Source organism: Opisthocomus hoazin, chromosome 7, assembly GCF_030867145.1.
Source record: "Opisthocomus hoazin isolate bOpiHoa1 chromosome 7, bOpiHoa1.hap1, whole genome shotgun sequence".
In the NCBI taxonomy this organism is placed as follows: Eukaryota; Metazoa; Chordata; class Aves; order Opisthocomiformes; family Opisthocomidae; genus Opisthocomus; species Opisthocomus hoazin.
In genome coordinates this window covers 65,257,097-65,284,351 of record NC_134420.1, presented here as the reverse complement: position 1 = coordinate 65,284,351, position 27,255 = coordinate 65,257,097, and the positions used below count along the sequence as shown (strand labels likewise).

General features: G+C 53.2%; 1 protein-coding gene across 1 annotated transcript; it reads right to left on the bottom strand.

The window, feature by feature from the left end:
- Nucleotides 1-146: 146 nt before the first annotated feature.
- On the bottom strand, nt 147-26,660 carry LOC104331476 (disheveled-associated activator of morphogenesis 1). Its single transcript, XM_075427160.1, is given in 17 exon segments — nt 147-408; nt 850-1,020; nt 3,714-3,845; nt 4,474-4,534; nt 6,605-6,712; nt 7,919-8,087; nt 8,294-8,382; nt 10,148-10,254; nt 11,042-11,126; nt 16,258-16,361; nt 17,766-17,795; nt 23,669-23,776; nt 23,891-24,196; nt 24,494-24,681; nt 25,473-25,531; nt 26,189-26,327; nt 26,453-26,660. Coding segments are annotated over 17 exon segments (2,274 nt in total). The 3' UTR covers nt 147-198.
- Between the last annotated feature and the right edge of the window lie 595 nt (nt 26,661-27,255).

The window sequence follows — 27,255 nt, the reverse complement described above, 5'->3', positions numbered from 1 at the left end:
GCACCTCCACCCGCGCCCCCGACCCGACTATATACACAGTCTACACACACACACACTCGCCCACGGGGAGAAAGAGCGTGCCGCTGTTACGCTTTGAGTCGCAAGGCAGTATAATGGGACTGAAAAAAAGACCACTAGCCACTTCAAACAGCCTAATCCGTGTTTTTTTGCTGGGTTTTTGTTGTTATTGTTTGTTATTCAGAAGTTGAGCTTGGTGACGGGCCTCTCGCGGCCGCTGTCGGCCAGCTGGTTGGCGATGCGCTTGCGGTTGCGCTTCAGCTTGGAGAGGTCCTTGTCGAAGACTTCGCCCGAGCGCAGGGCTGAGACGAGGTCGTCGAACTCGCCGCCTTCCTCCCCGCTCTGCTTCGCCTTCCTCAACTTGCGCTCCCGCTCCCGCTGCTCCTTCAGCTACGTGGCATGGGGCGGGGGGGGGGGAAAGGAGACATCTCACTCTCATGAAGGTGGTTGTGGGGTGCCCAACACACACGTGGTGACCCCCAAACCCATGAAACAAGAGCTGTTTCCCGCCCTGGTGCTTAACACGTGAGAGCTGGTCAGAGTTATTGATACACCCCATGGGCTGAGGTCCACAGCCCCATGGCTGCTGCTGGTGGCTCACAGCAGCTCACAGGCAGCATCAGCTCTGCTGTATGTTTTAGCTTCAAGATCTCATCAGCCCAAGGTCGTTAGTTAATTAAGCAATCAATAGTGAAAAGCCAGTGGGTCTAAGAGGACAGAAGCTCCTTGCCCAGTGTTCAGTGCTCCCCGTGCCACCATGGGGACAGCACGGCACGGTTGCCATCCTTGGGTGCCCCAGGGGTGCTGCTCGACTCGCTGGTGCCCACTCACCTGTGCCTCCATGCGTGCCCAGCGCTCTACCTCCTCCTTCCTCCTCCTCATGTTCTCGTTCTCCTGCTTGGCCTTGGTCACAGCTTGAAGGAACTGGTCAAAGATGCCAAAGAACTCGTCAGGCTGCATTTTGTCTGTGTCTTCGCCAAAGTACTTCACAGCCTTGGAAAACTGGGAGAGAGAAGACAGGGGTCCGTCAGTCTCGGAGACACCCACCGTGCCAGTAAACCCCCCATGGGAAGTCTTTGACCTGATGGAGTGGAGAGAAACACTTCCAGCAGCCGCGGCGGAGAGCACGGCTTTGCTTTATCAAGCCTTGACTTAAAGATGAAATAAATCATATGATGTTTTACCTGCTGCCCTGTAAGAGCTGACCTGGATCGCTCCCCAGCCCCCTCTCTCCTCTCGCCTTTGGCTCTATTGAGCCTCCCTCCGCCCGAGCTCGACTTTATTAACTAAGCAGCAGTAAAAACAAGGAAGGAAAATATTGTGGGACTGAAGACTGAAGACATAAATCGAATAGTAAACACGGCAGGGGAAGGGAAACTCGCACTTTTAAGTTTTCCTTTGAAGTATTTTTGGGGTATTATTTATCATTGCCACATGCTCCGCCATTGAAACCAAATGTGTGTTGGTGAAATTTCTAAAAGACATTTCTGCCCGGGCTCAGGCACAGCCCTGGGTAGGGAAATAGGGAGTTTTCCGTCCTTTTGTACTATTTGCACACCATTAACGTAAGGGAGTCAAATGAGGCTGTAGCAAAGGTCAGGACAGGACATCCACAATCTGCCCACGCGTCCTGGTCCCCAAGGAGGCCACGAGTCGTCCTTGGGACTGACATCCTTTGTTCTCCCTTCCAGTTCGAAGGAGACTCTTTGTGCACCGCAAGTTTGGTAAAATTGTGATGGCACGTTCTGGAGATAAGCACGCTGAGAAGAAAAAGAAAATCAAAGCACCAACAGATTTATTAGATGCTTTGATTTTGCTGGGTAGACCAAGAGGAACATTTTTAAAGCCTGCCTGTATGATTTAGTTTTATTTGCAGGGGTGCCCCAGGCTCTTCAAAAGACATTTAGGGCATTTTTATTTCTTTGTTTACTTAAGAGACTTAGCACTTCAAGATGCAGGGAGGAATTTGAGAGGTGCCACTACATAAGTCAAAATAATTGAGGTTATTCTTGTTGATTTTCATCAAGATTTTAAGTTCTCTGCCATGTTACAGGAGATTCTATTGGCGGTGGGAAATGCTGAAAATGTTATCCTTGCGGATATAAAGTTTATAAAACAACGATGTTTCTGCTTTCCTAAGAGAAAGCAGTAACACAACCTGAATCTGGATGTGCGTTTAAAAAGCGAAGAGCTAGTGCACTTTGCACAGTCCATCCTATCCAATGACCATCGGAACAGCTGCACATTGCTTCAGAGTGGACTTCAATGTGGACCATGACCAGACCTTCTCCTCCAGATCCAGCCAAGTCAGCAGAAGATCATACAGTTTGCAGCACCTTTGTCACCATCTCTGCAGTCCTAACGCACTGCAGGGCAGATCTGCCAGGTTACTGTCAGAAATTTAAAGGGCGGCCTGTGTTAGCCATGGCCTCAGGAAGGCAACGGTCAATCGTAATGTTCAAGCATGGATGGATGGTCTGAAGGACAGTGCCAGGTGGACATTGGTACCACCAGGGAAAAGGAGGTGGTGACACTTTGTAACTTCTGTCTTTGGAGAGATAGCGAATGTGGTGGGACAAGGATGGGACCTCTAAAATGGCCTGTGCTGGACCATATCCCTGCATTTCAACTAAGATGAAGGCCAGGCCAGGGAGGAGATACTGGAGAACTGTTCTTGGAGGAAATGGAAACCAGCTTTGTGCCCCTCTGTGAAAGAGTGGAAGGAAAAGGTGCTCGGGAATCACAGATGTCAGTCAACAGCCACCTCTTTGCTGTGATTTAAACCAACGTGGCAGGGAGAAAAGGACAACATGGCATGAGGTCATTGCATGTGGCTGCAAAGCACTCACAACAGCACTACTGTGGGGAAGGCAAGTCTTTCAAGTAGCTTCTCTAACCAGGTCTGAAGCTGGCCTCAATTCATGTCACTAAGCTCCTCTCCCTCTTCTCTGGAGAGAAGAGCTGGGCAGGTCTCAGACCAAAGTTATGCATCAGATGTTATTCTGCCCTATAGAAGTGGGGTCACTCGGGCAGCCTGGGTTGTCTCTGATATCAGCCTCTGCGTTACCTCATGTCCAGCCTGAAGACCTGGTTGCGTATTTTCCTCCTCTGCCACCAACACCAGACAGAACAGACTGCTTTCCTGCCATCTTCAGCCCCAGCTGCCATATTCCTAACTCTAAAGCCACAAAAACTGGCATATTTCCATTTTAAGACACGGGAAGCAAAGCAAGCCCTTTAGGCTTGAGTGAAAGCTCTTCACCAAAACTCAGATCCTCATAAATGACCTATCATCTCCTCTCCTGATGGCACAGCTCTCCCATGGCTAGCTCCTGCCTTGCACTTGCAAAAGATAGACAGGTATCTCACAGCTTTCTACAGCATCTCTTGCATCCCAGAAGCAGTCTGCTGGCCTGACCTGTGACCCCCTGGCATGTTGGGTTGTGGAACAGGAAAAAGGCCCTGGGGACAGACAGGGATGCACCCTCTCACCCACTCCAAATAAACCATAAAGAGCAGCCCAGCACCTTTCTCGTGTCAGGATCTCAGCAGGACACTCACATGATCTCATGGGGGAGGTACCTGAGCTGTTAACACACAGCCTGTGCTCTGGCAAGGCCAGGACCATCGCTCCCCTGCTGGCTGGAGGAAAGGCTGAAATGCTACCCAGATCTCAAGGATGTTGGTGACCTTACCAGCTCTTTTGCTTCCATCAGAAGATCTTCAACATCTGAGAAGCTGAAGCTGGCTAATGTGATGAACTGGCTGACGACAGACACAAACTTGTCGCCTGGTTGCTGAACCTGAGACTTCTGGAAGTCCAGCTCCTTTGAGTAAAAAAAAAAAAAGGTAAATCTGGTCAGGGACACAAATACCATCGGCCTCCGGTAGAGGCCGTTGGGTGTGTGCCTGCATCAGTGCCATGGGTACTGGCTGCACCACCACCGCTGCTCCCTCTTGCCACGTGTGAGACCACGGATCACCCCGTTTTACAATATCATGCCTGCAGCACACTTTTAAGGCTAAATCCTGAAGGAGAGACCATGGAAGCAGCATAATTTAGCAAGACAGCGAGTCCTTTGGGATACCTCCACCATTCCATCACCACTCCAGCCGGGCTGCAGAAACGCTCCCCAGCCCGAGCCCCAGCTCTCTGCGGTTTTACAGCCCTTGGCGCATCACAGGTCCTCCATGGGCATCATCACTAAACTTACTCAGCCTCCCTTGGCGTATTAGATATAAACCACGCACGTGCCTAACCTCATCGGGTAACTTCGGTGCCAACACAGCCCTGAGAGGACAGGCGCACGTGCAGGGCAGGAAGGAAAGACAAACAAATCTCCGGGTGTGAGATAACAGCAGCTCGGCTGGGAGCTCCCTTGCCTGCCTCCCTAAGGAGGGATGCCGTGGTGCTTGGAACCAGGCTGGTGTCTATGTGATTTAAATAATACTCACAGTCTCCACCGCTCTCAGGCCGCTCCTCAGAGTGTTTATTTCTTTCTCCAGCTCCGTCATGCTGTTGGAAATGGCAGGATGTTAATTTTCAGCCTTCCCCAGAAAATTCTACAGCTTTCCAACCAACTCGACCGTGTTTTTCCACTGTTTGCAGACCAGCATGTTCTGAGCAGCAGATTGGGCTAACAGCCTCTAAGCTAGGGTAGTCACCCATCTCAAAGTGGCTGCAGTTGCTTGCTTTAAAGCAAAGCACTTCTCTGTGTTTTTAATCAAGGGGACTGTGCAGGCTTAGCAAACTCAGCAGCCTCCAGATTGCTCCAAGCAAACGGAGAGCTCTGTCGGGCACAGATTTCTCTTCTTCTCTCAAGGGCCAGCAGAAGATAGGGTTGTTGCCCCACTGCACAGAGGACAATTTTTCAGGGAACTATGGTTAGGTGAATGCCATGCAAAGCATCCTTCCCAGCAGCAAGGTTTTCATGGAGGGAGACAACCCAAATATAGAGAAATAAAAATAAACCATCATGTCTGGCGCTGACTGTGTTTAGACAAGGCTCAAGCCCCTGATGAGCACTGAGTTCAAGTGCTTACGGGTTTCTACCACTACATCTGAGTGGAAGCTCTCTCACAAAGACTCGATGACCACAGGCTTGACGTCTTTCCAGGGGTGTCTGTCCTAGGGCTGGGGTCCCTGGAAACGCTGACGTCAGGTCATGGGGCAAGCGTTCCTGGCAGGTTTCGTCTGGGAAAATGCAGTTTTGGGAGCCCAGTGCTCCAGCAGTTCATTACTAGCGGTGGGATTGACAGAGGCAGCAACTTTGCTTCACAGCTGCAGGGCTGGGGGGAATTTAGGGTTTTCCAGAGCTTCAGAAACTTTTTGGTTTCACTCTAGATTGGACCAAACCCAAATATTACATATGGTGTCCAGTTTAGAGCAAAATGATAAAGTTGGGGGGTGGAGGGGGAAACCTCTGAGCAAACGTTTTCTTTCCCATACACGTGTCTGTACAACAGCTGCAGATATACGAGCTTGGGAAAGCAGGAGCCTGCACCGGCGAGGGAGCGTGCCCTGCTCAAGCGTGTCCTTAGCCGATGCCTACGAGCGCAGCCGCCACACACTCCTCCTCGCACGCCAAGATTTGTCCTGTCGCTTTGTTTAGTCCCTATGGCTGACAATTATTTGACGTTTTCAACACGAGGATGCTTGCTTTGCACATTACAGATCTTCCGCGGGGAAGCCACTATTGCTGCAACTTTGGAACTTGAATGACCCTTGAGCTGCCATAAACTCTGTGCATATTTGCCATCCCCTCCCTAAAAAGGTGCGGTCTCAGGCCCTTTCCATGTCCATGGCTAACACGAACGCGTGCTGACTGCAGAGACGTGTGATCTTTGCTGTTTAGGTCCCCGAAGCTGCAAAGCCCGTAAGCTCCCGCTGAACTTTAAAACTGAAACAGAGCCTTATTGATTTCAGAGGGACTTCAGCACATACTTGAGGGCTTTGCAGCTCAACAGCAGATTCCTCCTGCACTTAAAAGTTCAGCGTGTGTTTAAGGGCTTTGCTGAACGGGGGCCTCCGTTAGCAAAGAGACGGCAGCAGCCTGCTCCAAACAGGTCACCGGGCAGGGATTAAAAGCTCGTTGTAAACACCAGAAGCTCCATGTTGGTGGTGGAACGAGAGGCCAGGCAGGACCCGGAGGCGTGTGACCCCCTCGCACCGCTGCCTGGTCCTGCCCGCGCTGCAGGCAAAGCCTCCCCGCCACACGCAGATAAACAGCTGCCCTTTATCTGCAGCCACACCACAACCGCTTCCTCCTGGATTACTTAACGTACCATTAGAAATTAATTAAATGCTTCTGCGGTGAGATAACAACAGGAAACGGCTGCTTCAAGCAGCTCTCCTCCCTCGCGGTCGGAGGCTCCCAGCCCTTTGCTGCGAGGGCTGAGATTTAAAGCCACCAGGTGATGTTTGTTTTTGCGTCCTGGGCAGCCCTCAGGCCAGCGTGGCCACAGCACAGGGCCCAGCCCGGCGGCCAGCATCCAGCCGGGATCACGAGCTGGGAAGGACAACACGGAAAAGCAAGGGGAGAGGCGCTCCCGGCACTCCCTAGGCACCAGGTAAACCCCTGCTTACTTGACTTTGGCTGCCTGCGGGATGTCTCGCAGCTCCTCGTGCAGGCGGAGGACTTTGGGGTATTTCTTTTCAACAACAGTGATGAGATAATGCAGAAGGGTGATGTTCCTAGGAGAGAGGAGCAGCGAGGTCAGTGTGGTGGTACCACGGGGAGCTGACAGCTCAGAATCACAGAATCACAGAATCACAGAATAGTAGAGGTTGGAAGGGACCTCTGTGGGTCATCTAGTCCAACCCTCCTGCCGAAGCAGGGTCACCTACAGCAAGCTGCACAGGACCTTGTCCAGGCAGGTCTTGAATATCTCCAGAGAAGGAGACTCCACAACCTCCCTGGGCAGCCTGTTCCAGTGCTCCGTCACCCTCAGAGGGAAGAAGTTCTTCCTCATATTCAGACGGAACTTCCTGTGCCTCAGTTTGTGCCCATTGCCCCTTGTCCTGTCACTGGGCACCACTGAAAAGAGCTTGGCCCCATCCTCCTGACACCCACCCTTCAGATATTTATAAGCATTTATAAGGTCCCCTCACAGTCTTCTCTTCTTCAGGCTGAACAAGCCCAGTTCCCTCAACCTCTCCTCGTAGGGGAGATGTTCCAGTCCCAGCGCAGTTGAAAACTCTGGTTAAATCCCAACCCTGGTAATGAACTATTTTGGGATTTCTGCAAGGATGCTGCTCGCTGCCTGTCTGGGGACATGGGATGGGTCTGTCTCATGCACAGCCACAGTGTAGAGCAGCCTGGTCCCTGCAAGCAAGGGCCACCCACAGGAGGGACTCAGGGGAGGTGATCTGAGCATCACCACTTCTGTCCTCCGTTGTCTTTACTGATGGATGAGACCAGGCAGGTTTGAGACCTGACCCAGCTTCTCTCGCTCTGTGCACGGAGCTCGGTGGAGGAGAGTGAATCAGGTGATGGCTGCGGAAGCTTGGCGGGGGCTGCAGAGGGGGTTCCCATGGAGAGCAACCTGTGGGACCCCTCCTGCGGCCACTGCACCACAGCACAATGGCTCTTGGCTTCTCAAAGGGGGACAAAAGCATTTGGAGGATGATCCTCCCAATCAGCCTTGGCTGCCATCTAGCCAGCCCAGGAAGGAAAGCCCCCATCGATTCCTGTGCTGATCTGCACCTCAGCTTCCCTTTAAATCTGTCCTGCTCCAAAAATGGATGCTTGCATCATCGGATGTGACAGACGGGGCAGCAGGAGGGAGGGGACCATTCCCACCTACCCATGTCCCAAAAGGCAACACTAACGATCCCTCCATTCCCCCAGCATCCCAGGGCCCATGGACACTACCAAGGACGAGAGCAGGGGCTGCTCACTTGTCAATGCTGGACTTGGTGTCTGCGATCTTGTTGAGGCTGGAGATCTTAAACCCGAAGGCGTTGCCCCTCTGGCCTTTGTTCATGTAGTTCCCGAAGGCCAGGACCACTTCCAGCAGCTGCTGGAGGCTGCTGCTCTGCAGCACTGCCTTGGAGCCGGCACGGATGGCTGGAAGCAGAGAGGTGCGGGACGTTACCCCCTGCCCTGACAGCACACCGGGCCCTTGCAGCAACCCCATGGCCAAAGACTGGCCACCAGCTCCCTCCCTTCCCTGCATCACTGCAACCTCCACAGAGGGATGATGCTCTTCCTACGAACACTCCCTGTGCCAGCACAGAGCCCCTGAGCGACCTTAGGCAGGTCCGGTCACTTGCCTTCCACCTTGGGTTTGACTTCTGCAACTCTCTCTGCAAACTTCTTCTTGAAGTAGAGGGACTGCAGCCTTTGCTGATAATGGTTTATCCTGGACAAAAAAAAAAAAGAGGTGCAGGTTGAGCGTTGCTTGCTCCAGGCGGAGCTCAGTTGCTCTGCTGCTCCCAGCTGTGTTTAAACGGTGATTAAAAAATAGTGATCACATTTCTCCCTGAAAGTATGCTGGGATGGGAAAAAATAACAGCTGTCCTGGGGTGGATCCAGGTGGGCTCCCAAACACATGCTTAAGCCTATCCCTAACTCAGCAGGTTCAACAAGTGCCTTTTTACACCCTATTGCTATGAACAAACAGCTCATTTACGACCACTCCTTAACCAAGACGCTGATGAGGTCTGCGCTCCAAACAGCTTTGTGATGAGCTGCGGCTGGACACAGACACACCAACTACCAACACTAACAAAACTGGACCTTCAGATCCCCAGAATGATGGCCGGGGCTGGAAAGCCACCAACACAGCCCAATCCAGCCCTTCCAAGGGAAAGTCAGGGACTGCTCTGCTCATGTCAGTTGTATTTAGGCTAAACAAGATCTCACTTGTACGCAAATGGCAGTCTGATTTAAGTCATTTGGACCAAGCACTCACGGGAGACGTGCTCACAGACAAGGCCATGGGCTACGCTGCCGATCTGCTAATCAGAGGTGACAAAGACATCACACTCGGTTACAGACCACAGGGCAAATTAAAAAGCCATGCTGAAAATCAAAGAAAGTATTTGCATCGGCACGTCGTGCTTTCCAAAAGATGAAGGCACAGCAGCAACACTTGGGTGAGAGACTGCGAAGAAAGGTGACCTGCGATAGGGAAACTAATTCTGAGCATCTTCCAGGCCCAAGGGCTCAGGTCTGAACTTCACAGCTCCATCCTGCCTGTCTTTGACACTCAGCAACGACACGGTGCGTCGCCCCGGTGTTCACCGGCGCGTTTCTCAGGGAGGGCAGGAGCGTTTCTATTTCTGATCTCCCAGTACGATCTCAGATTAGAAAACTCACTGACTTTGCAAGCAACTTGCTTGAAGTTCAGCTAATAAATTCAAAGAGCTCAATACTCAGTTGGATTTAAATAAGGAGCTTCAAGATTTCAAACCAGCACCTCTAGAGGATGTGCATGCAAAAGATAAGGTTATTCATCCCTGAAGACTTCTGAGCCTTAAATGATTGCTACCAGGAGCAGGAAGAAATGACATTTCCTTTCCATCTCATATATTCTCAGAAGCCCTAGGGACGAGTGAGGTGAGGAGTAGGACTCATCTACACAGCAGGGCAAAATTTACATACATCAGTCTTGAGTATTCATCAGGATATCGCAGAATCACAGAATCACAGAATAGTAGGGGTTGGAAGGGACCTCTGTGGGTCATCTAGTCCAACCCTCCTGCTGAAGCAGGGTCAAAGGAGCATCGTGTTATCTTTCAGACAGCACTTCCCACCTGGGCCACAGTGCAGATGATGCAGTATTTCAGAGAGTTGTGCCAGACTGAGCTTTTCTCCGCCAAATGAGAGGGGAAATGTGTTGGGACATCCTCTGGGAAGCCAGCATCTCTCTCCAGAGGATCTGTCTCCTCATCCCTCTCCTGGTCCATCTAGCTGCTGCTTGTCTGGGATGCAGAACCCTGATTTTAGGAGCACAGCATCACAAGTGATCCTTCTGGGTGGCAGCACCTTGCTTTGGCCCACTCATTTCTTGACATGAAAAACAGCAAGCAGGGCGTATTTCCCAAACAGGCTCCATGAAACAGCCAGCTCGCAACTAGCCTGTGCAGGCACTGGCCAAAACACACGTCTCCTGGGCCACCAACCTGCTCATTTCGAAGAGAAACCGGTCAGCCTTGGCCATGCGGTCCAGCTCGTGCTTATGCTCTTCCAGGAGGTCAATGTCACCCTTTTCAGGAACAAACTTCAGGAGCTAAACAAGGGAAAGCACACTTGTGGACATGATGACCATGCACAGTTTTTCAGGAGCAAAACGGTGACTTACTTGCTTGAATTTACTCCCTTTTCAGCATGTATATACAGTGACCAGGCACCCGTGAAATAAGTGTTATCGCTGTCCCCGTGACCTTCCTCCCATTACTCCATCACGTTAGTATCTCTTCCTTCTGCCCTGCCACCACTCTGGTTTTACAACAGATGTACTATGTCTGCTCCAAGGAGGTTTCGACACCAACTCTGCCAGAGGAGATCTGAGGGACTCTCATTTGCGGCAACTCTGCCTACTTGCAGATGGAGATTGTGTGCAGTGAATCCTCCCATATCTCTGCTGAAAATGCCATTACCAGCTCAGCTTTAAGGACAGGTGAATAGAACGCTTCCAAAGGGATTCAGGGGGGGTGAAAAATGGGATTCCCTTTTTGAGGACTGCACAAACGCTGAACGAGCTTTCAAAAATAACCCCCACTGAGTATGAACTTCAAGCCACAGCCACAAAATGGGCAACTGGCCCAGCCTCAGGGTCCCAGGGCAGACCCGGGCACAGGCACGGCACATAGAGGCCATGCTGCTCCCACTGCCAATGCTCTGACCGAGCTGCTTTCCTGATGCTCCAGCCCACTTGGGTGCTTTCTCAACATACTGTTGGTAAATAATATGGGACCGTGACACACTTCTCAAAGCCGTGGTTTGGTCCCGAGCGCCCTGCACAGCGTGGTCTCAGCATGAGGAAACCACGGAGGAGAACAAGGCACGTTGCCCACCTGCTCCAGCATGTCTTTTGGGAGGTCCTCCTGCTCATCCATTGTCAAAATGGCTCGTTTGATCTCCTCATTCGAGAGTTTCAGCCTGGGAGGTGGAGGGGGAAGGAGAGTTATTCCCAGCCCAGCAATCACGCAGGGTTGAGGAGCATTTCCTACACACCCACGCGACACGAACAGCTTAAATCCTGGCCAGCAGCAGCATCACAGTTAACACAATACAGCGTGTTACGAAGAAGGATGTGTGAGAAATGCGGTAGGACCGTGCTCTGCCAAGGCAAACACAGAGCAGCCCTGGCCCTGCTGTGAACAGGGGTCGAACCCCACCGGCCAATTCCCTCTCCCCACACTGCAGCTGCCATCCCCTATTTTATAGTACATTTTATAAGTTTTGTAAGTGCTGTGTCATACATGTATTAAAAATAAATGACTTCTATATGTAACTCTAGCCTGTAGCAAGGCTGCTGCTGCGATGCCAGCATCCCCGAAGGCCACGGGGCCAGCGAGGGTCCCGCTCCCCATCGGCAGCACAGCCCAGCCTGGGCTCAGGAGCGCAGCTCAGCACTGCTCCTGAGCCCACTGCCACAACCTCGAAGGAAAAGTTGCCCAATTTCTGCTGCTTTTCTTGGATTTGAACATTGTCTCCCCCACCCCTCCCAGCTGCCTTTGGCTGGAGTCTCTCTCTAGGAAGAAAGAGAAAGAAATCCAAATTTGGGAAATCCAAAATTTTCTCAGCATCCCAGGAAACCCATCAGTGGCGTTTTTGGGGGAAGTGGGGATTCAATGTGCTTCAAACTGTAACAGGATGGAAACCAGCCCCCCCTCCACTTCACATAACGGGAACTGAAGATGTAGCCTCAAATTGGAGCAGACATCGATTAGAGTTTAAGATGTCTGCAGCACTCCCCTCAACTTCTCCCTGCAAGGACTTTGATTGCAAAACCACACATATTTCTCTTCACATTTTTGCACTGCAGTTGATTAAATAATATAAATGCAAAAGAGAGAAACCCCAGAAATTCTTGCAATTCTGTCTGCCAACATCCTATGCCCTGCCCAGCTTGCAGTGATGGTTAAAGCCATTGCAGTTAAAAAAAAAAAAATCCCCTGTACTTGCATGCACAGAAAAGTTACACGGTTGAAAAGACCTGTTTGTGGGCTTTAAGGAAACCCATAGCCCCAGTCTCGGCAATCAGCGCTGCCAAGGGATGCTGAAACACTGGATGTGGCTGAAAGGAATGAGCTGAAACCAGAAACACACCCTACGGTACAATGTGAGACCTTGGAAGTCAACCTGATCAGCAGATCAAGAAGAAGATCGGGACCTGACTTGATCACTTTAAGTAATTAAACAAGGAGGGAATTTTTCATCCTGGCATCTCTTCAGGGAGCAGACTGAGACCGTGGAGCTGGCTGTTTGGAGATGAAACTAAAGCAGGAAGGGTGCTAGTCTCCAAGACCAAGGGCTTGGTTAAGCTTGAAACCTTTTGACCAAGACTGGAAGTGAAGGATTACCTTTATCGAGGCAGGTGGATCTTACAGACCTGGCAAATAAATACTTGTTCCTTATGAGCTCATGTTTCTCTTCCCTTACCCAGTTCTCTCTCACCTGCTGCTTGAGGAAGTCCCCCAGGAGAGGGCTTGTGAAAGAGGAGAGAGTTACAATCTCACCTCAGCCAGGGGAAGAAGCTCAAAGGTTGCGCTGAGCAGTGCCCAGGACAATTGCTAGGGTCGCCCCACAAGGAGCAAGCCCAGGATCCATGGAAAATGTCCCCTCTGATGCTCGCATTGACGAGCAGCCACGTCCTGGGGACACCCTACCTGTCCCATACGAGGGCAGTGCCCAGGATGGACGCGACCTAAGGTGGGATATGAAGATGCAGGAGGACTCCTTTTACATCCAAGCAGCAACCCGAGAGCTCACACCGATGACAAATGTCGCATTGGTCCCCAACCCAGTGAAAAGCAGGCACCGGCTGGGTTTGGGCATTTAGGGGATCCCTGGGAGGCAAGAATGCTGCTGGGAGAAGGGGGCTGGTAGGCAGCCACCCCTCACCCAAAGCCAGAGCGAACACCTAAAGCGCGCGCTTTCCACCGTGATCATCTCCAGGAGGGTGGTAAAAGATGAGAGTGACTTTTTCAAGCCCTGCTCATTAAAAGCAAAGTCAATAATCTATTTAAGAAAAGAGAGGCTGAAAAAAATCTTTTCTCAGGAATCATCAAAACCCAGTGCCAAGAACAAGAGCCTGCCCCGACATCGGCAGAGAGCAAGCGCAGGGCGCCAGAAGAAAACAGCTTCTCAGACAATTTGATGGGAAAGGGGCCAGTGAAAGCTAGAAGCTTATCTATAACCACAATAATTATCATTGCTGGCAGCAGCGAATGCGAGCCGTCTGAGAGGAACGGGGTCACAGGACTTGCTGTCACAGGGATTTAAAGCCAGCAGCCCGCCGATGCGAAGTGACAGCTCGCCAGGCTGACGAGCGCGGGGCTGATTTGCGGGGCTTTTGTGGAATCCCGCAGACGGCGTAATAAGTGTGAAGGGGAAAAACAAATTCCGCCGGGGAAGGGACGCGCCTTCTTGAAAAGCCACCTTCATTTGAGAAAAATGCTCCACGTCGCCTCGCCGGAGAGAGGAATCAAACGAGCCATTCACCGCCAGCCCAGGCGGAAAGTGATGGAGCGAGGGCTTGATCTGCACCTTGCAGAAAGCAGCACTAAAAATACACACGCGTACACAAGGAGCAAAAGCAAGGACGTGGTGGGTTCACGAAGGAAAACCAAATAATGTGCTAACATCGGCAAAGCATTCTCCAAAGAAACAAGGACAAAAAAGCAAGTGTTAAAAAATAGTCTTGTGCTGCATTACAAGCCGGAGGAAAATCCAGTGATCTCACTGCGCAGTAATTTCTTCCAAAGCAAGGGAAGCAGGCAAAAAAATAAATCTACAGAGAGAGATAAAGTATCTCGCTGGCTGTAATCTTTCCACGCTGCAAGCCAGACAATGCCTGGTGAGCTTACATTTGTACATATCTGGGCTAAATCAGGGACCAAGCTTGCAGGTCCTTTCGCATGCGAAAGTCTGCTCGTCTCTGTGGCGGCTGCATGAGCGAGGCAGGAGAGCAGCAGCCCGGCTGCAGCGAGCCACCCTGCGAGACCAGTCCCTTTGCAACACCGGGACCAGGGACCTGCTGCTCTGCCCAGCTTAGGGATGGGCAGCTGGGGCGGCCAGAGGCGAAAGGGTTTGCCCAGGGTCACACGGAGTCTGCTGGAGATGCAGCGGCTGGACTGGAGCCCACCAGGAGGATGCTTGGGCTTCAGCCCGACACTGCTCTTCCTTTTAACCACTTGGCATCATGAGTAAATCGCCCAAGGGGATTTTGGGGGGGTAAGCTCGATGGTGGTCCCTTGCCCATTTCTGCAAGGGATGGAGCAGACTTGGTCCCTCCACCCGTGCATCCCCGGGATGAACCCCAAAGCACCTCCAAAGCAGCAGCTGGCACAAGCCACTGCTCCCCCAGAGCCGCTCATCCCCGCGGGCCCTGATGCTGTGGGACGTGCCTGGGAAAAGCCGTACGAGAGTCCTGGGGACCACGCTGCAGGGCAGGTCTGATCCCCCTTCTCCCCTAGGAAAGGACCCAAAGGGGAGGACAGACAGGCAGCAGCCTCTGTCACGCCCTTCCTTTGGGATTAGTTACTGGCGACTCATTTCCAGCCATCACTTTCTTGGAAGAGAAAGGTTTGCTGGTGAGATGAAATCAAGACCTTTATTTAGCAAGACACAGAAGATGCCTTTGAAGTGAAGTGTTTGGGTAGCTCCCTTTTCCATTGCAGGGGCTATTTGTGTGCTTAGCTTTCAATCATACACTTAAACCTCTGGCTCCATTACACCTAAACCCACTCTGACCGTGCTCAGCCTAAGTACAGGGGGGAGCAGCCCAGCCAGTGCCCTGAGCCCCATCGCTTTACTTGCTAATAGCTGACTGCCACAGATCTACTCATTTGCCTGCTGCTTTAAACTCCACTTTCATCGTCATCCTTTTTATTTGGACTGCTAGAAAGTACGAAAATCCCCAGAAGCAACCCAGAGCAGAGACAGCCACAAACACAGCTATTTTACCACCAAATGCTGCGGCACATGGCTCGCTGCACCCATTGCTCCCGCTGCCCACGGGGCTGAGGACCACCTCTGTGAGAGACTGGAGAAGCACTGGGGACTGCCAGTTACCCACCCAGAGGGGTTTTTTTGCAGACATCGGCCTCTGCACGCTTTCTAGGGAAGGAAACCAGCCGGGCTGCCGACCCAGAGTCCAGGAAAACACAGAAATTGGGTGCTGCAGCTGCAAGCCCACCCTGCCAGCAATGCTGCTCCAGCCCAGCTGGACCCGAGTGGCACAAAAGCTTCTGCGCTTCCAGGCAGCAGAGCGAATATTTCTGAATGGAACTATATTTTACTGCTGTTGGATTATTTCTTTTCTGGGTGAGTCAGAAATAAGTGGCATTTTCTGCAGCAGTTTGTTTGGTTTTTTTTTCCAAGTAGCTGCGCTGATGGTTGATCCTTTCAGAGCGCTGCAGCCTGGCTTCTCCCTTCTCAGAAGTCAGTCTTATTGGTGTAGTTTATCTTGCCAAAAAAGGCCCTTTTTATCCTCTTGGCAGCAGTCTGGGGATTGGATTAAATGGCTGGTAGCAGTGCTGAGCCCGCCTGCCAAGGCTGTCACCCCAGCGGGGCTGGGCAGCTGGAAGCTGGGGACATCCCCATCCCGAAATCCAGATGCAGCACAGGACACCCGCGCGGGCAGCCAGGCCCTGGCCGAATTATGCTGCCGCTCCCCCACCCCGCGACACCCAGTGCTCTCCCCAGCCTAACCGAGACTCTCTTCAGCTGCCATCAAAGAGCAAACAAAAGCCAGGCTGAGGAAGATAAGACGTGAAATCAACCCCCCTCCCATCCCCTGTACAGACTCACCGGGTACCCCAGCCCCTCTGGGACTCCCCAGGGACACCGAATCGCCACGTACCCAGTTAACCTCATCCCCCCGCTCCGTGCCAGCCCGCCATGAACGGTGTAAGGCTATAGCTGGGTTCAGGTGTCACCGGCTCTCCCCCCACGCTGGCTCCCATCATTAACCCCCCTCCCCAGGATGAGGAGCACCCGCCAGCCCCGGGCAGGTATCAGGCAATCCCCCACTCGCCAGAGGGTGAGCAGGCATTAACCATACCTGGACAGGAGGATATTGTAATTCTGAGCTCTCTGGCTGTCTATGACCGAAAGCTCCTTGACTTTATGCCGGGAACTCAAGGTGCCATCGATAACATCTTCCTTCTACAAAAAACACAAGGGGGGAAAAACAAAAAAGCAAGCCTGAAGAAAAGTCGTGGAGAAGCAAAGACAGTTAGTACTCTCAGCACATCGCAGCGTGACACGCAGCGGGCCCCCATTAATCAGAAGTGTCACCACGGGTTACGGGTAAAACCCATCGCCTGTAACTTAAACACAGTAAGTCATTTCATAAACCAGAGCTGGCTTTGAAGCCACTGGTTAGAAACGTAAATATTTTCTCAGACAGGGAAGATTTAAGAATCTACAAACACACAGGCGCTGCTGAATAAATAAAGCTGAGCTTTCTTAGCATACATATTTGTGATACTTCATTAAATCCTCGCATGAAGTATTTCATTGCAGGCTGCTGCAGACACTCAGCATCACTCTTGTTCTTCAGCCCTGCTCCAAACATCTGCAGTCGCCCTTCACGCATCAGTCCTCCCGAGCAAGTGAGCCAACACAAGCTACCAGACTTGCAAACGCAAACTGCAGCGGTTGCTGCTCTTTCAGGGAAATTCTCCCAAAATAAGGGATTTCACAGTAGGAATCGGTGTGGCATGAGCACCTACAGCTCCTAAGCAGCTTAAGCATATTACATTCAAAAAAATAACAATATACCACATTGCGGCTGCAGGCAAATAGGCAGATCAACATAACGGCAATTTCGCAGTGCTGCCCAAGGGGTTCACGTTGCCCCTGGTTTTAATTTACCATACTGCATGTTTCAGTGAGGTTAATCAATTAAAAGCCAGCTATTCAATCCTTCTGGAAGGAACACAGCCTGGAGCGGCAAGGTCCCACGCGCTACAGATCCACACTAGGAAACCTGGCACACAGCCACTGCACGGGTGGAGAGGGAGCACAGAAATTCCCTTTTTTTTTACTCTTTTTCGTGTTTGAATAAAAAAAAGAGCAGCTATAAGAAGCGGGAAGCTGCCGGGACAGGTGGTGTGAAGGCAGTGGCAGGTGAAGGAAGGTGAGCCCCAAGTCACCTACCACCAGCTGCCCCTCTTGCGTGCCTTGCCTGCTCTGACTGCGATGAAACAGAGAGCTTCAACCCATACGTATGAGTTGATGTATTTCCATCTTTTGAAAAGTGAAAATGCTCAGGGGTAGGAGCTTCTCTGTGCCAAACTGCATCTGAAAATTCCATCCCTGGGCTTAGACGTTGGCTTCGACGTCCGACCAGACAGCAGAGAGGGCAGTTTGGTACTGACCAGCCTCGCCAGTGCCAGCTTTCAAGCTGTTCCTCGTGGTGATCTTTGTACCTCTCTGATCCAAGCCCCCCTTGGCCGCACGCTAACCCCCCGCAGCACCGCACTGCACGTCCCCCGTGTCCCCAGCCCCACGCTCGCCCTGCCCTCGCCGCTCGCAGGCGCCGGGCTCCTGCAGATGCTCGCTTACCTGTCTGGAGTTACCGTTCACAAAGAAGTCCTACGGCCAGAGCAGAAGCATGGAAAAAGGCAGTAAAAACACATGCAGTTCAGTGTTCTCAGTGAAACCAAAAGGAGTCAAAGCACAGCCAAGGGGAGGGTGCAGCACGGGGGGCTCGGCAGCACGGGGAGGCACTCGGGGTCTGCCAGCGCCGAAATAGGGGGGATGCACATGAAAACGTGGGGAGGATTAAACGGAGGTGCAGGAAGGGGAGGGTTGGCAGGAGAGGGAGAGGTGGCTGCATCGATGGATCAGGCCAAGGTGTTGCTGCAGGAGGAGGGGACATGGGACGAGGTGGGAGGATGCTGGCCAAGCCCTGCCACTGCTCTGCATGAAAGTCGGCGAGCGCTGGCCCAAGGGCCATTGCGGGGAGGAAAAATTGCTAGCTTTTGCGAATCCGAGAGACTGAAATGCCAGTGCGATTGCCAGGAAAAACAGGGCTTTCAAGTGGAAATAACAAGAGGCTCATCCCAGAGCAAATCTGGCCGCAGCAAAACTTTACCATTTGCCACGGCAACATGTTTCTCCTTGACTTCTCCTCCGACAGGGACAACCCCCTTTCTCCAGGGCTCGGTAGCCTGGCCAAATGCCACCCCGATGCCCCACCAGCGCCGCGCTCCTCCAAAAACCTGGCTGTCCTGCCAGGCTCCCCGCACCAGGCTGGCAGCACGCGCAGCAAAGCTGGCACCACACACGTGTGCACACACACACACTTTCCCTGGGTGGCATCTTTTTTTTTTTCTAGACTCAACAGACCATCCTGCACCTCCGTGATGAGGAAGGAGATTTCAAAGTTGCAAAAATGGTTCAGTTTCTAGGGGTTTTTTTTCTAAAAAAAGAAGGCAGGCAGTAAGCAGAGGGGGTAGATGGGTCCAAATGCAGCTGGTTTACAAGAGTGCTTCCCTCCAACCCCTCCGTGCTGACATGAGCAGGGACATCCACATCTAGACCGGGTTGCTCAGAGCCCCGTCCAACCTGGCCTTGAATGTTTCCAGGGATGGGGCCTCCACTACCTCTCTGGGCAACCCGTTCCAGTGTTTCACCACCTTTATGGTAAAAAATTTCTTCCTTATATCTAGTCTAAATCCACCCTCCCTTAGTTTAAAGCCATTACTCCTTGTCCCATCGCAACAAGTCCTGCTGAAAATATTTTCCCCATCTTTCCTATAGGCTCCCTTCATTTACTGAAAGGCTGCTCTAAGGTCTCCCCGCAGCCTTCTCTTCCCCAGGCTGAACAGCCCCAACTCTCTCAGCCTTTCCTCACAGCAGAGGGGTTCCAGCCCTTGGAACATCTTTATGGCCTTCTCTGGCCCCACTCCAACAGCTCCATGTCCTTCTTGTGCTGAGGGCTCCAGAGCTGGACGCAGGACTCCTGGTGGGGTCTGTCCAGAGCGGAGCAGAGGGGCAGAAGACCCTCCCTTGCCCTGCTGCCCACACTGCTCGGGGTGTAGCCCAGGCCACGGCTGGCCTTCTGGGCTGCAAGCGCACATTGGTGGCTCATGTCCAGCTTTTCATCCCCCAGTGCCCCCAAGTCCTTCTCGGCAGGGCTGCTCTCAAGCCCTTCATCCCCCAGCCTGTGCTGACAGCGGGGGTTGCCCCAACCCAGATGCAGGACCTTGCACTGTGCCTTGTTGAACCTCATGAGGTTCACACAGGCCCACTGCTCGAGCTTGTCCAGGTCCCTCTGGATGGCACTGTGTCCTTCTGGTGTGTCAACATGCCTGCTTTGAGCTGGTCATGCCCAAACACAGCCCCATCACTGCTGCCTTTTTAAAGGAAACCTTGTTTACGCAGGTTTTCCCCTGACCAGCTGCCGAGGCTGGATCAGCCCAGGACCCACACGTGGCTCTGGGCAGGAGGATGGGAAAGAGCTTCATTAGATGCCACCGAACACCCGAGGCTGCGGGACCAGCACCCGGCGGGGCCTGAGCTGTGCCATCCACAAGCCCCGTGGCTAAAACCCAACGCATCAGGCTTTCCCTGAGCCCACAGAAATGCTGCAGCCATGAAGCAGAACACGACGTGCCAGAAGGCAAAGAAACGTCAGCCTAGAAAAGGAGCGACCGAGCCTTTCTTTGGCAGAGGGATGGGTGCCCATGGGGTGCAGGGTGGGCCCTGGTGCGGCGCTGGGCCAAGCGGTTCCCTGAGGCAGCGTCGCACCCGTCCGTGTAGAAACACGTGTGGAAGAGCTCCCCAGGAGCAGAGCTCCGGCAATGCCACCACACTGGGGGCTTTGCAAGGCAAGGGGGACCTGCAGACCCTGCATAAGGACACCCAAGCTGCCACTGCTGTATTTCAGGCAGGTTAAATGAAAAACTGTACGATTTAGCTGGACGTGAGGCTGCTGCAAAGGCAGAATTAACTCCGTGGATCAGTCAAGGTTGTAAAGGATCGGTGTTGTATCAAGCAACCTCTTCCCAGCAGGCTCCTTCATGGGACAGGCACAAAGCACACATACAAGGTTGCACTAGGGGAGGTTTAGATTGGATATTAGGAAAAATTTCTTCACCGAAAGGGTTCTCAAGCATTGGAACAGGCTGCTCAGGGAAGTGGTGGAGTCACCATCCCTGGAGGTAATTAAAAGACGTGTAGATATGGCGCTTAGGGACATGGTTTAGTGATGGACTTGGCAGAGTTAGGTTTACGGTTGGACTCGATGATCTTAAAGGTCTTTTCCAACCTAAATGATTCTATGATTCTTGTTTATTTAACTAGTCCTTAATTGGGAAGCCCTCCTTCCGTCCCAATGCTCAGACCTGCCCCACGATGCTCAGGCTTGCCCCACACTGCTGGAGAGGAGAAGGACGTGGTGGTCCTCCTGCAGTCTCCTGCTCCAGGGGAGGGAGGGCTCCCCACGCATTCAGGCAGAAAAAAGGCTCATTACAAAAACTCTCCCTCTCTGCCTCAAAGCAGCCTCATGTCTGCCCCTTTCCCTCGCGTGAACCGCGATTAGCCTCTGCTGCAGGATGGTGGTGTAAGAAGAAGTAGCTTTAAATCTGCTGTCACCGTCCCCACCAACATTCCCCCCTCCCGTTGCCCCTGGCCCCTGCGCAGGTCACTCTCGCTTGCACGGAGGAGCTGGAGGCTTTTCTTCTTTCATCCTTTTTTGGCAGATGAATTCTCTCCCAGCTCACTGCTAAGCCCCTGGTTCAACAACATGTATATTTTCCACTTGGCCCCGGCTCTTTCACGTTACTCACCACTGTGGGACCTGTCAGGACTGCACTGGCTGTGTCACTGCCACTTATCAGCATCACTCCCAGCCTCTTCCCCTTGCAGGCTCTCAAAACATCTCCAGCGGAGATGCAGAACCCTGCGTAGCACATCTAAGCCCCCATGGCCCTAGACTTGCTTTTCTCCATCACCGCATGCACGTCCTTAAGCAGCTACCCCCAGTCCTGCTGCATCCTCACGCCACAGCCTGAAACACAGAGCTCCTGGTGGTTTTTCTGTTATATCTTGCAAGATTGGTAAATGCTGGTATTATGCACCAGCTGAGCCCTTCTCTGCGGACAGGGACATCTGCAGAGCCTCGGCAGGGAGTACAGGGCGGATACGGGCTCTGGTGACAACTCAGGGCAGGGATGCTCCCAGGCTGAGCCCCAGGAAGCCCAGAGGGTTCCTGTCCTCCCCGCGGAGAAAGGGCCTTTCCCGAGAGCTGCAGAGCTCCCCTTGCAGCCTGCGTTTGCATCCCAGCCTGTGACGTGGGAAAAGCGTTTAAAGAGATGCTTAAAATTTAGTACATCATTAAGTCTCGGCTCTGTGCACTACTTAGGGATTCCCAGGCACGGTAGCAATAAAAATAACCAAGTCCCATCAACAGCAGCCCCGCAACAGCTACTCGTGGCGGGGCTGAGAGCTCTCTGCACCACACACACCTCTGCATGCTGCCTTTGAACCTTGCTGGGACCTTGTCCACGGCGATGTATCACCCGGCCAAGCAGTTGCGGAGCCCCGGTTTGCTCAGGCCATGGGCAGAAAGGCAGTCCCCAACGTCCCACACTGTGTCTGAGGATCACCAAGGAAGTGACTTTCAGCCAAGGGCTTAAGACAGGGAGCAGCAAGGAGAAATCCTTGCTCCTCCCCTGCTTGCTCACGACAGAAACCACCTTTCGCTAGAGCTCGAAAACAGTGGGAGTTATTAAGGCACTAGTTCATCCTCCTTCCCCGCAGGGACAGGCCATTGGCATGGAGCGACCCAAGCCCCACACCGAGCGCGAAGTGCCCCATGGTGCGTGTATTACCCCAAGGAGCGTGTCTAACCCTGCACGCACAGAAGCTCTCTGCAGAGCCCTGCTGCCAGCCATGCCAGGGCACGCAGCCAGGCACCCCCTCCCCACGCTGGGACTGCGAGCTGGGGCACCCTGGGGACTCACAGGTGAGAAATCACACGCCCTTCGGTCCAGGCAGATATGTCCCACCACTCGACTCACACAAAACTGTGCTACGGTGAAGTCTGGGTGAGCCACAAGGACCTTGTGCACCATGCTCCCAAGGGTGTCTCCAGCCCCAGCAGCATCTCACGGGTGGGATTTCACCTCCCCTTTCCCAATCTCCCTTCTGCATCTTCTGCCAGTCCCATCCCAGTCCCTGGCTCCCACGTTCAGCTCCCTTTTGGTCCTCATCTCATCTGGGGCGAAAGCCCATGTCACAGGTCTCCTTGCAGCATCTCCCTCTTCTTGCTGGCCCTGAACCTAACCAGCTGCTTCACTCAGCAGGACCTCGGCCAAGCCAAATTATTTTTAAATTCCTGCCTGGCAATAATCCACAGCACACCAGGTGATTCATGGACTCAGACAGGCAAGCCAGAGGGCACACCGTCCTGCTGACACACCAGGTTTCCATTCTTGCTGCCCTTCCATTTCCATCTCGTCTTCAGATGTGCCCTTCAGGAGGCATGAGTCAAGCTCCAAAAATGCCAGGGTAAAAACCAGGGTCACCTATTCCCGAAACACACTTGGGGCAGCACATACCTCTGGTGGGTTACTCTTGATATTTGCCCTGCTCTAATCCACCCTGATCTTTCCCTCAATTAGCCTCCAGAAGAGATTAAACCCTCACGTTGCCTAAGGAGCTTATGCGTCAGGTCCACTCCTTCCCGGCACTGTCCCTCCGCCCGAGCCTGGCAAGGGCAGCACAAGCTGCTCTCTCCTCCCAGAAATTCAGCCAGACGTTCAGCACGTGACCACGACTTTTTCAGCCTCTCTCCTTGCTTTTTCTCCTGCCTTCTTGAAAAACTCATTGCTTTTGCCCATCGTGGTCCTGCCTGTCTAATTTTCTTTGTGTGCTTTGATGGCTTCCAAACTGGGGCCATATTGCTTGAGCAGCAGATTAAAAAGCAGAGACTTTTGCTTGCAGTGTCGTTATTTTGGTTTGGGATTTGCTTTTTTGTTCAAAGCTCGCATTTTGCTCTGGACTCACTACAAAAACAAAAGAAGAGATCCACCCATGGTAGATGTGGGCAAAACTTAGCCCTTCTTGGCTAGAGAGGGACAGAAATTTTCCACCCAATACGAAGACACGAAGCAGTGGCTGTTACAAGCGATCCAAAAATGTTACCCAACCATGGCCACATCTGGGGGATATTTAAACACATTCCCAGTCGCTTTTTTTTGTTGTTGTGTTTTTGGTGATCCCTCTTCACGACACACGCGGTCAGGTGCGTGGGCACACCGAGCCGTGAACGGCCGCTTCAACGCAACGGCACCAGCATGCGGGTGAGAGGACAAAGCGGATGGAGCCGATCTGGCAAACACGGCATCGGTATGAAATAATGACGGGAGATGTGTTTCGAGACCACAAGTGAAACCGCACAACCTCGTAACGGCAGCGCCTTGCCCAGATGCCCATGCATGCCCCGGGCCAGCCGTCACCTGCTGTCTTTGGTAGGCAGAGAACGTCCTTTCCAGGTCTTCGAGGTCCAGGATTTTGAACACTTTTGTATCATCTATGTCGGCCCACACGGTGCCTGCCAGCTTGTTCTGCAAGACAGTGGGAGGATTGCAGGTTAGGGGTCCCCTGTCCACCTGTCCCTGTGGCACTGGGTGGCCGTCTGGCACCTCTGGTTTCACTGCCTGAATTATTGCCCGGCTTACCTCTGGCAGCTTGGACCAGTTGAAAGACTTGAGGGCGTTCGTGGGCTGTGGGATGCTTTTCTTCTTGAGGGCGAAGCCCAGAGGTGCTCCGGGGGGGGGCATCACCCCATCCAGGGGTGGAGGGCCAGGGGGTGGGGGGGGACCACCCGGAGGGGGCGGTGGCAGGGGAGGTGGCGGGGGACATCCCCCTGGGGGGGGGGGGGGTGGAGGGGGAAGGAGGGATCCGGGAGCTGGAGAAGGTAAAGGGCCACCAGGAGCTCCTGGTGGCAATGGAGGTCCTCCGGGGCCAGCAGCACAGATTGCCCTCTGGGAGAGAAAGAGAGGAGAGACTGGTCACACAGAACGGGGTGACACCACCCAAAAATACCCCCAGGCAGATTTTTTTAACCAGCATAGGAAGCACCCAAAGGCTTCAGCACTCCTGCCCGAGGTCTGATGCAGCCAGGGACAAAATCACTCCACCACCAGGGACAGACATCTTGGTGGCCCTCGCAACAAGGACCTTTCTCAGCCCCCTGTGCAACTCAGCCTCAAGAAATCACCCCATGGTGTTCGCAGGGGGTTTGGATGGGGCCAGAGAGGGGAGCAGGTTCGGGGCCTCACCCTGCTCGTCTTGTGAAGCTGCGCCGTGAGATCTGCCACCTGCTGCTTGACCTGCTTGTGTTCGCTGGACTCCTTCTCCAGCTTCTCCTTCATCTTGTTCAGCGTCTGCATCATTTCTTCCTTCTCCTGGGCCTTGGCATCGCACTCCCGCTCCTTCTTCTCCAGCTTCTGCTGAAGTTCACTGTGCTCTGAAACAGCACCATGAGACAGACCACTTTTGGGTGACAAACACTCCCTTTTGGCAAATGGCAGCGCATGGCGACTAACCCCCACGCTGCCCTGCGGAGAAGCTGTGCAGTTAAGAAAAGGGAGTGTGTGCCTGTGTTGGTTTCGGCTGCCGCCGGCAACAAGAGCGCCACGCGGCCGCCCCTCCCCCCACCGCGGTGCGGAGGAGAATGGAAGGAAACGGGCAGAAACTGGCGGGTCGGGATAGGGCAGTTTAACAGAACAGCAAACAGAGGGAACAGCAACAACAACGGTACAGATAAGGAGAAAATAAGACACAAACTCGCATAACAGACCTGCTCTCTGGGCCAGGACCGGCGCTCCCGAGCCACGAGCGAGTAACCGCCGCACAGCTCCCCCCATCGGCACCCCGTGTGACAGTAACCGCCGCACCGCCCCCCCCATCGGAACCCCGGGTGACCTCACAGGGTATGGAACACCGGGCTCTGTTTGGCCGGGTGGGGTCAGCCCCCACCCCCCGGCTGTGCCTCTTGCTGGAGTCCGGTGAAAATTAACCCTGTCCTGGCCAAACCCAGGACAGTGCCATGCCTTAACGCCCCAGCCAGGGCTTCCCCATGATAAAACAAACATCTGCTTTGCCCATTTCCCTGGTGAGCCCCACAGTGTGATACTACCTCAGCCACTCCTTAGAGCTTGTGGAGTCCATCCAGCTAAATACATGTATACATTATCTATTTAGCTTACCATGCATGCTAAGATTAAAGTTAGCGCCGTATGTCTCTCCATCACTCACCTTTCCGCATTTTTTCTGCTTGCTCTTTCCATTGTTTCACTTCATTTTCATGGACTAACCTGACAGGAGAAGACAAGTAGCGTGATAAGACAATCCTGCCGCAGTAAACAAGTGGCCATCACCAGCAAGAAACGCTATTGACCAAGCCTGGGCAGTGGGATTTAAGGCTACCAAACTGGTATTTCCAACACCTCTGCTCTGCTTCCCCCCGAGCAGGGTTTTCCAGGCTGGGATGCAGTGCTGCCTCACCAGCTCCAGGGACGCTGGCTTCACAGAATCACAGAATCACAGAATGGTAGGAGTTGGAAGGGACCTCTGTGGGTCATCTAGTCCAACCCTCCTGCCGAAGCAGGGTCACCTACAGCAGGCTGCACAGGACCTTGTCCAGGCAGGTCTTGAATATCTCCAGAGAAGGAGACTCCACAACCTCCCTGGGCAGCCTGTTCCAGCTGAGGAGCAGAAACATCACCATGTGACAGTAAGTGATGAACAAGGAACAATGACAGCAGCAGTCGGGGGAAACAGCTCACCGAGGACACAGAGCTTGAACTTAACACAGCTGCACGCTGTGCTCAAGAGGTCGAGGCGATGCCAGGCTGGCAGGGACAGCCCCCAGCCCAGCCTCTCTCGCCTGCCGGAGCCAGAGGCAGTGCAGTCGTGGTGGCCCGTGCCAGTGCCACTCGGGGAAACCCTGGGAAACGCGGGTGAGCACTTACATTCAGACGACGTTTTTAATATTGAAGTTTTCCAGGGGAGTGGCGTTGGGGTCCTGCCCTTTGTCACTCTGGATGACGATCTGCTGCACGATCCTGTCGAGCAGCAGCCAGTACTGGACAGTGTTGCCGCTTCTTTTATCTGGAGGGGAAGAAGGGGAGAGATGGAGGAGAGCAGCAGGAAGGTCGAAGCCGCCCCTGGGGAGGAGATGTGGGCTTGCCAAGGCCCCGGCAGCCACGGATTTCCTCGCCTGCCCCGGGACTCACAAGGCATTTGCAGACAGTGGTGCAGGATAGACATAAAGTGCGGGTACGCTTCGGTGTGTGTCAGCCTCTTCCTCGTCAGCTCAAACATCTGAGTCGCACTTTTGGTGTCGATGTGGACCTGCGGACAGGAGGAAAGTGAGCTCAGGCCATCGGACCAGCAACGGCACCGCCTGTTTCTTGAGTCCCGGCTCCAAACCCCAGGAGCCATCCCCACCTCACGCCTGATGGACAGCCAAGCCCCACTGCCCTGCAAGGGGAAAACAGTGCTGGTTGGCAGCCTGAGGAGAGGAGCGAGGTACCAGGCTGTAGGACGGATGTTGCAACAGAGCAGGGTGACAGGAGACAGATTTCCAACCTCCAAATTTTATCCAAAAGACCACATTTCATCCCAGGCGACACAGGTGCCTTTAAAAGTTCCAGTGCTCCGTCACCCTCAGAGCGAAGAAGTTCTTCCCCATGTTCAGACGGAACTTCCTGTGCCTCAGTTTGTGCCCATTGCCCCTTGTCCTGTCACTGGGGACCACTGAAAAGAGCTTGGCTCCATCCTCCTGACACCCACCCTTCAGATATTTATAAGCATTTATTAGGTCCCCTCGCAGCCTTCTCTTCTTCAGGCTGAACAAGCCCAGCTCCCTCAGCCTCTCCTCGTAGGGGACATGTTCCAGTCCCCTCATCATCCTTGTAGCCCTCCGCTGGACTCTCTCCAGTAGCTCTTCATCTTTTTGAAGTGGGGAGCCCAGAACTGGACACAGTACTCCAGATGGGGCCTCACCAGGGCAGTGTAGAGGAGAAGGAGAACCTCC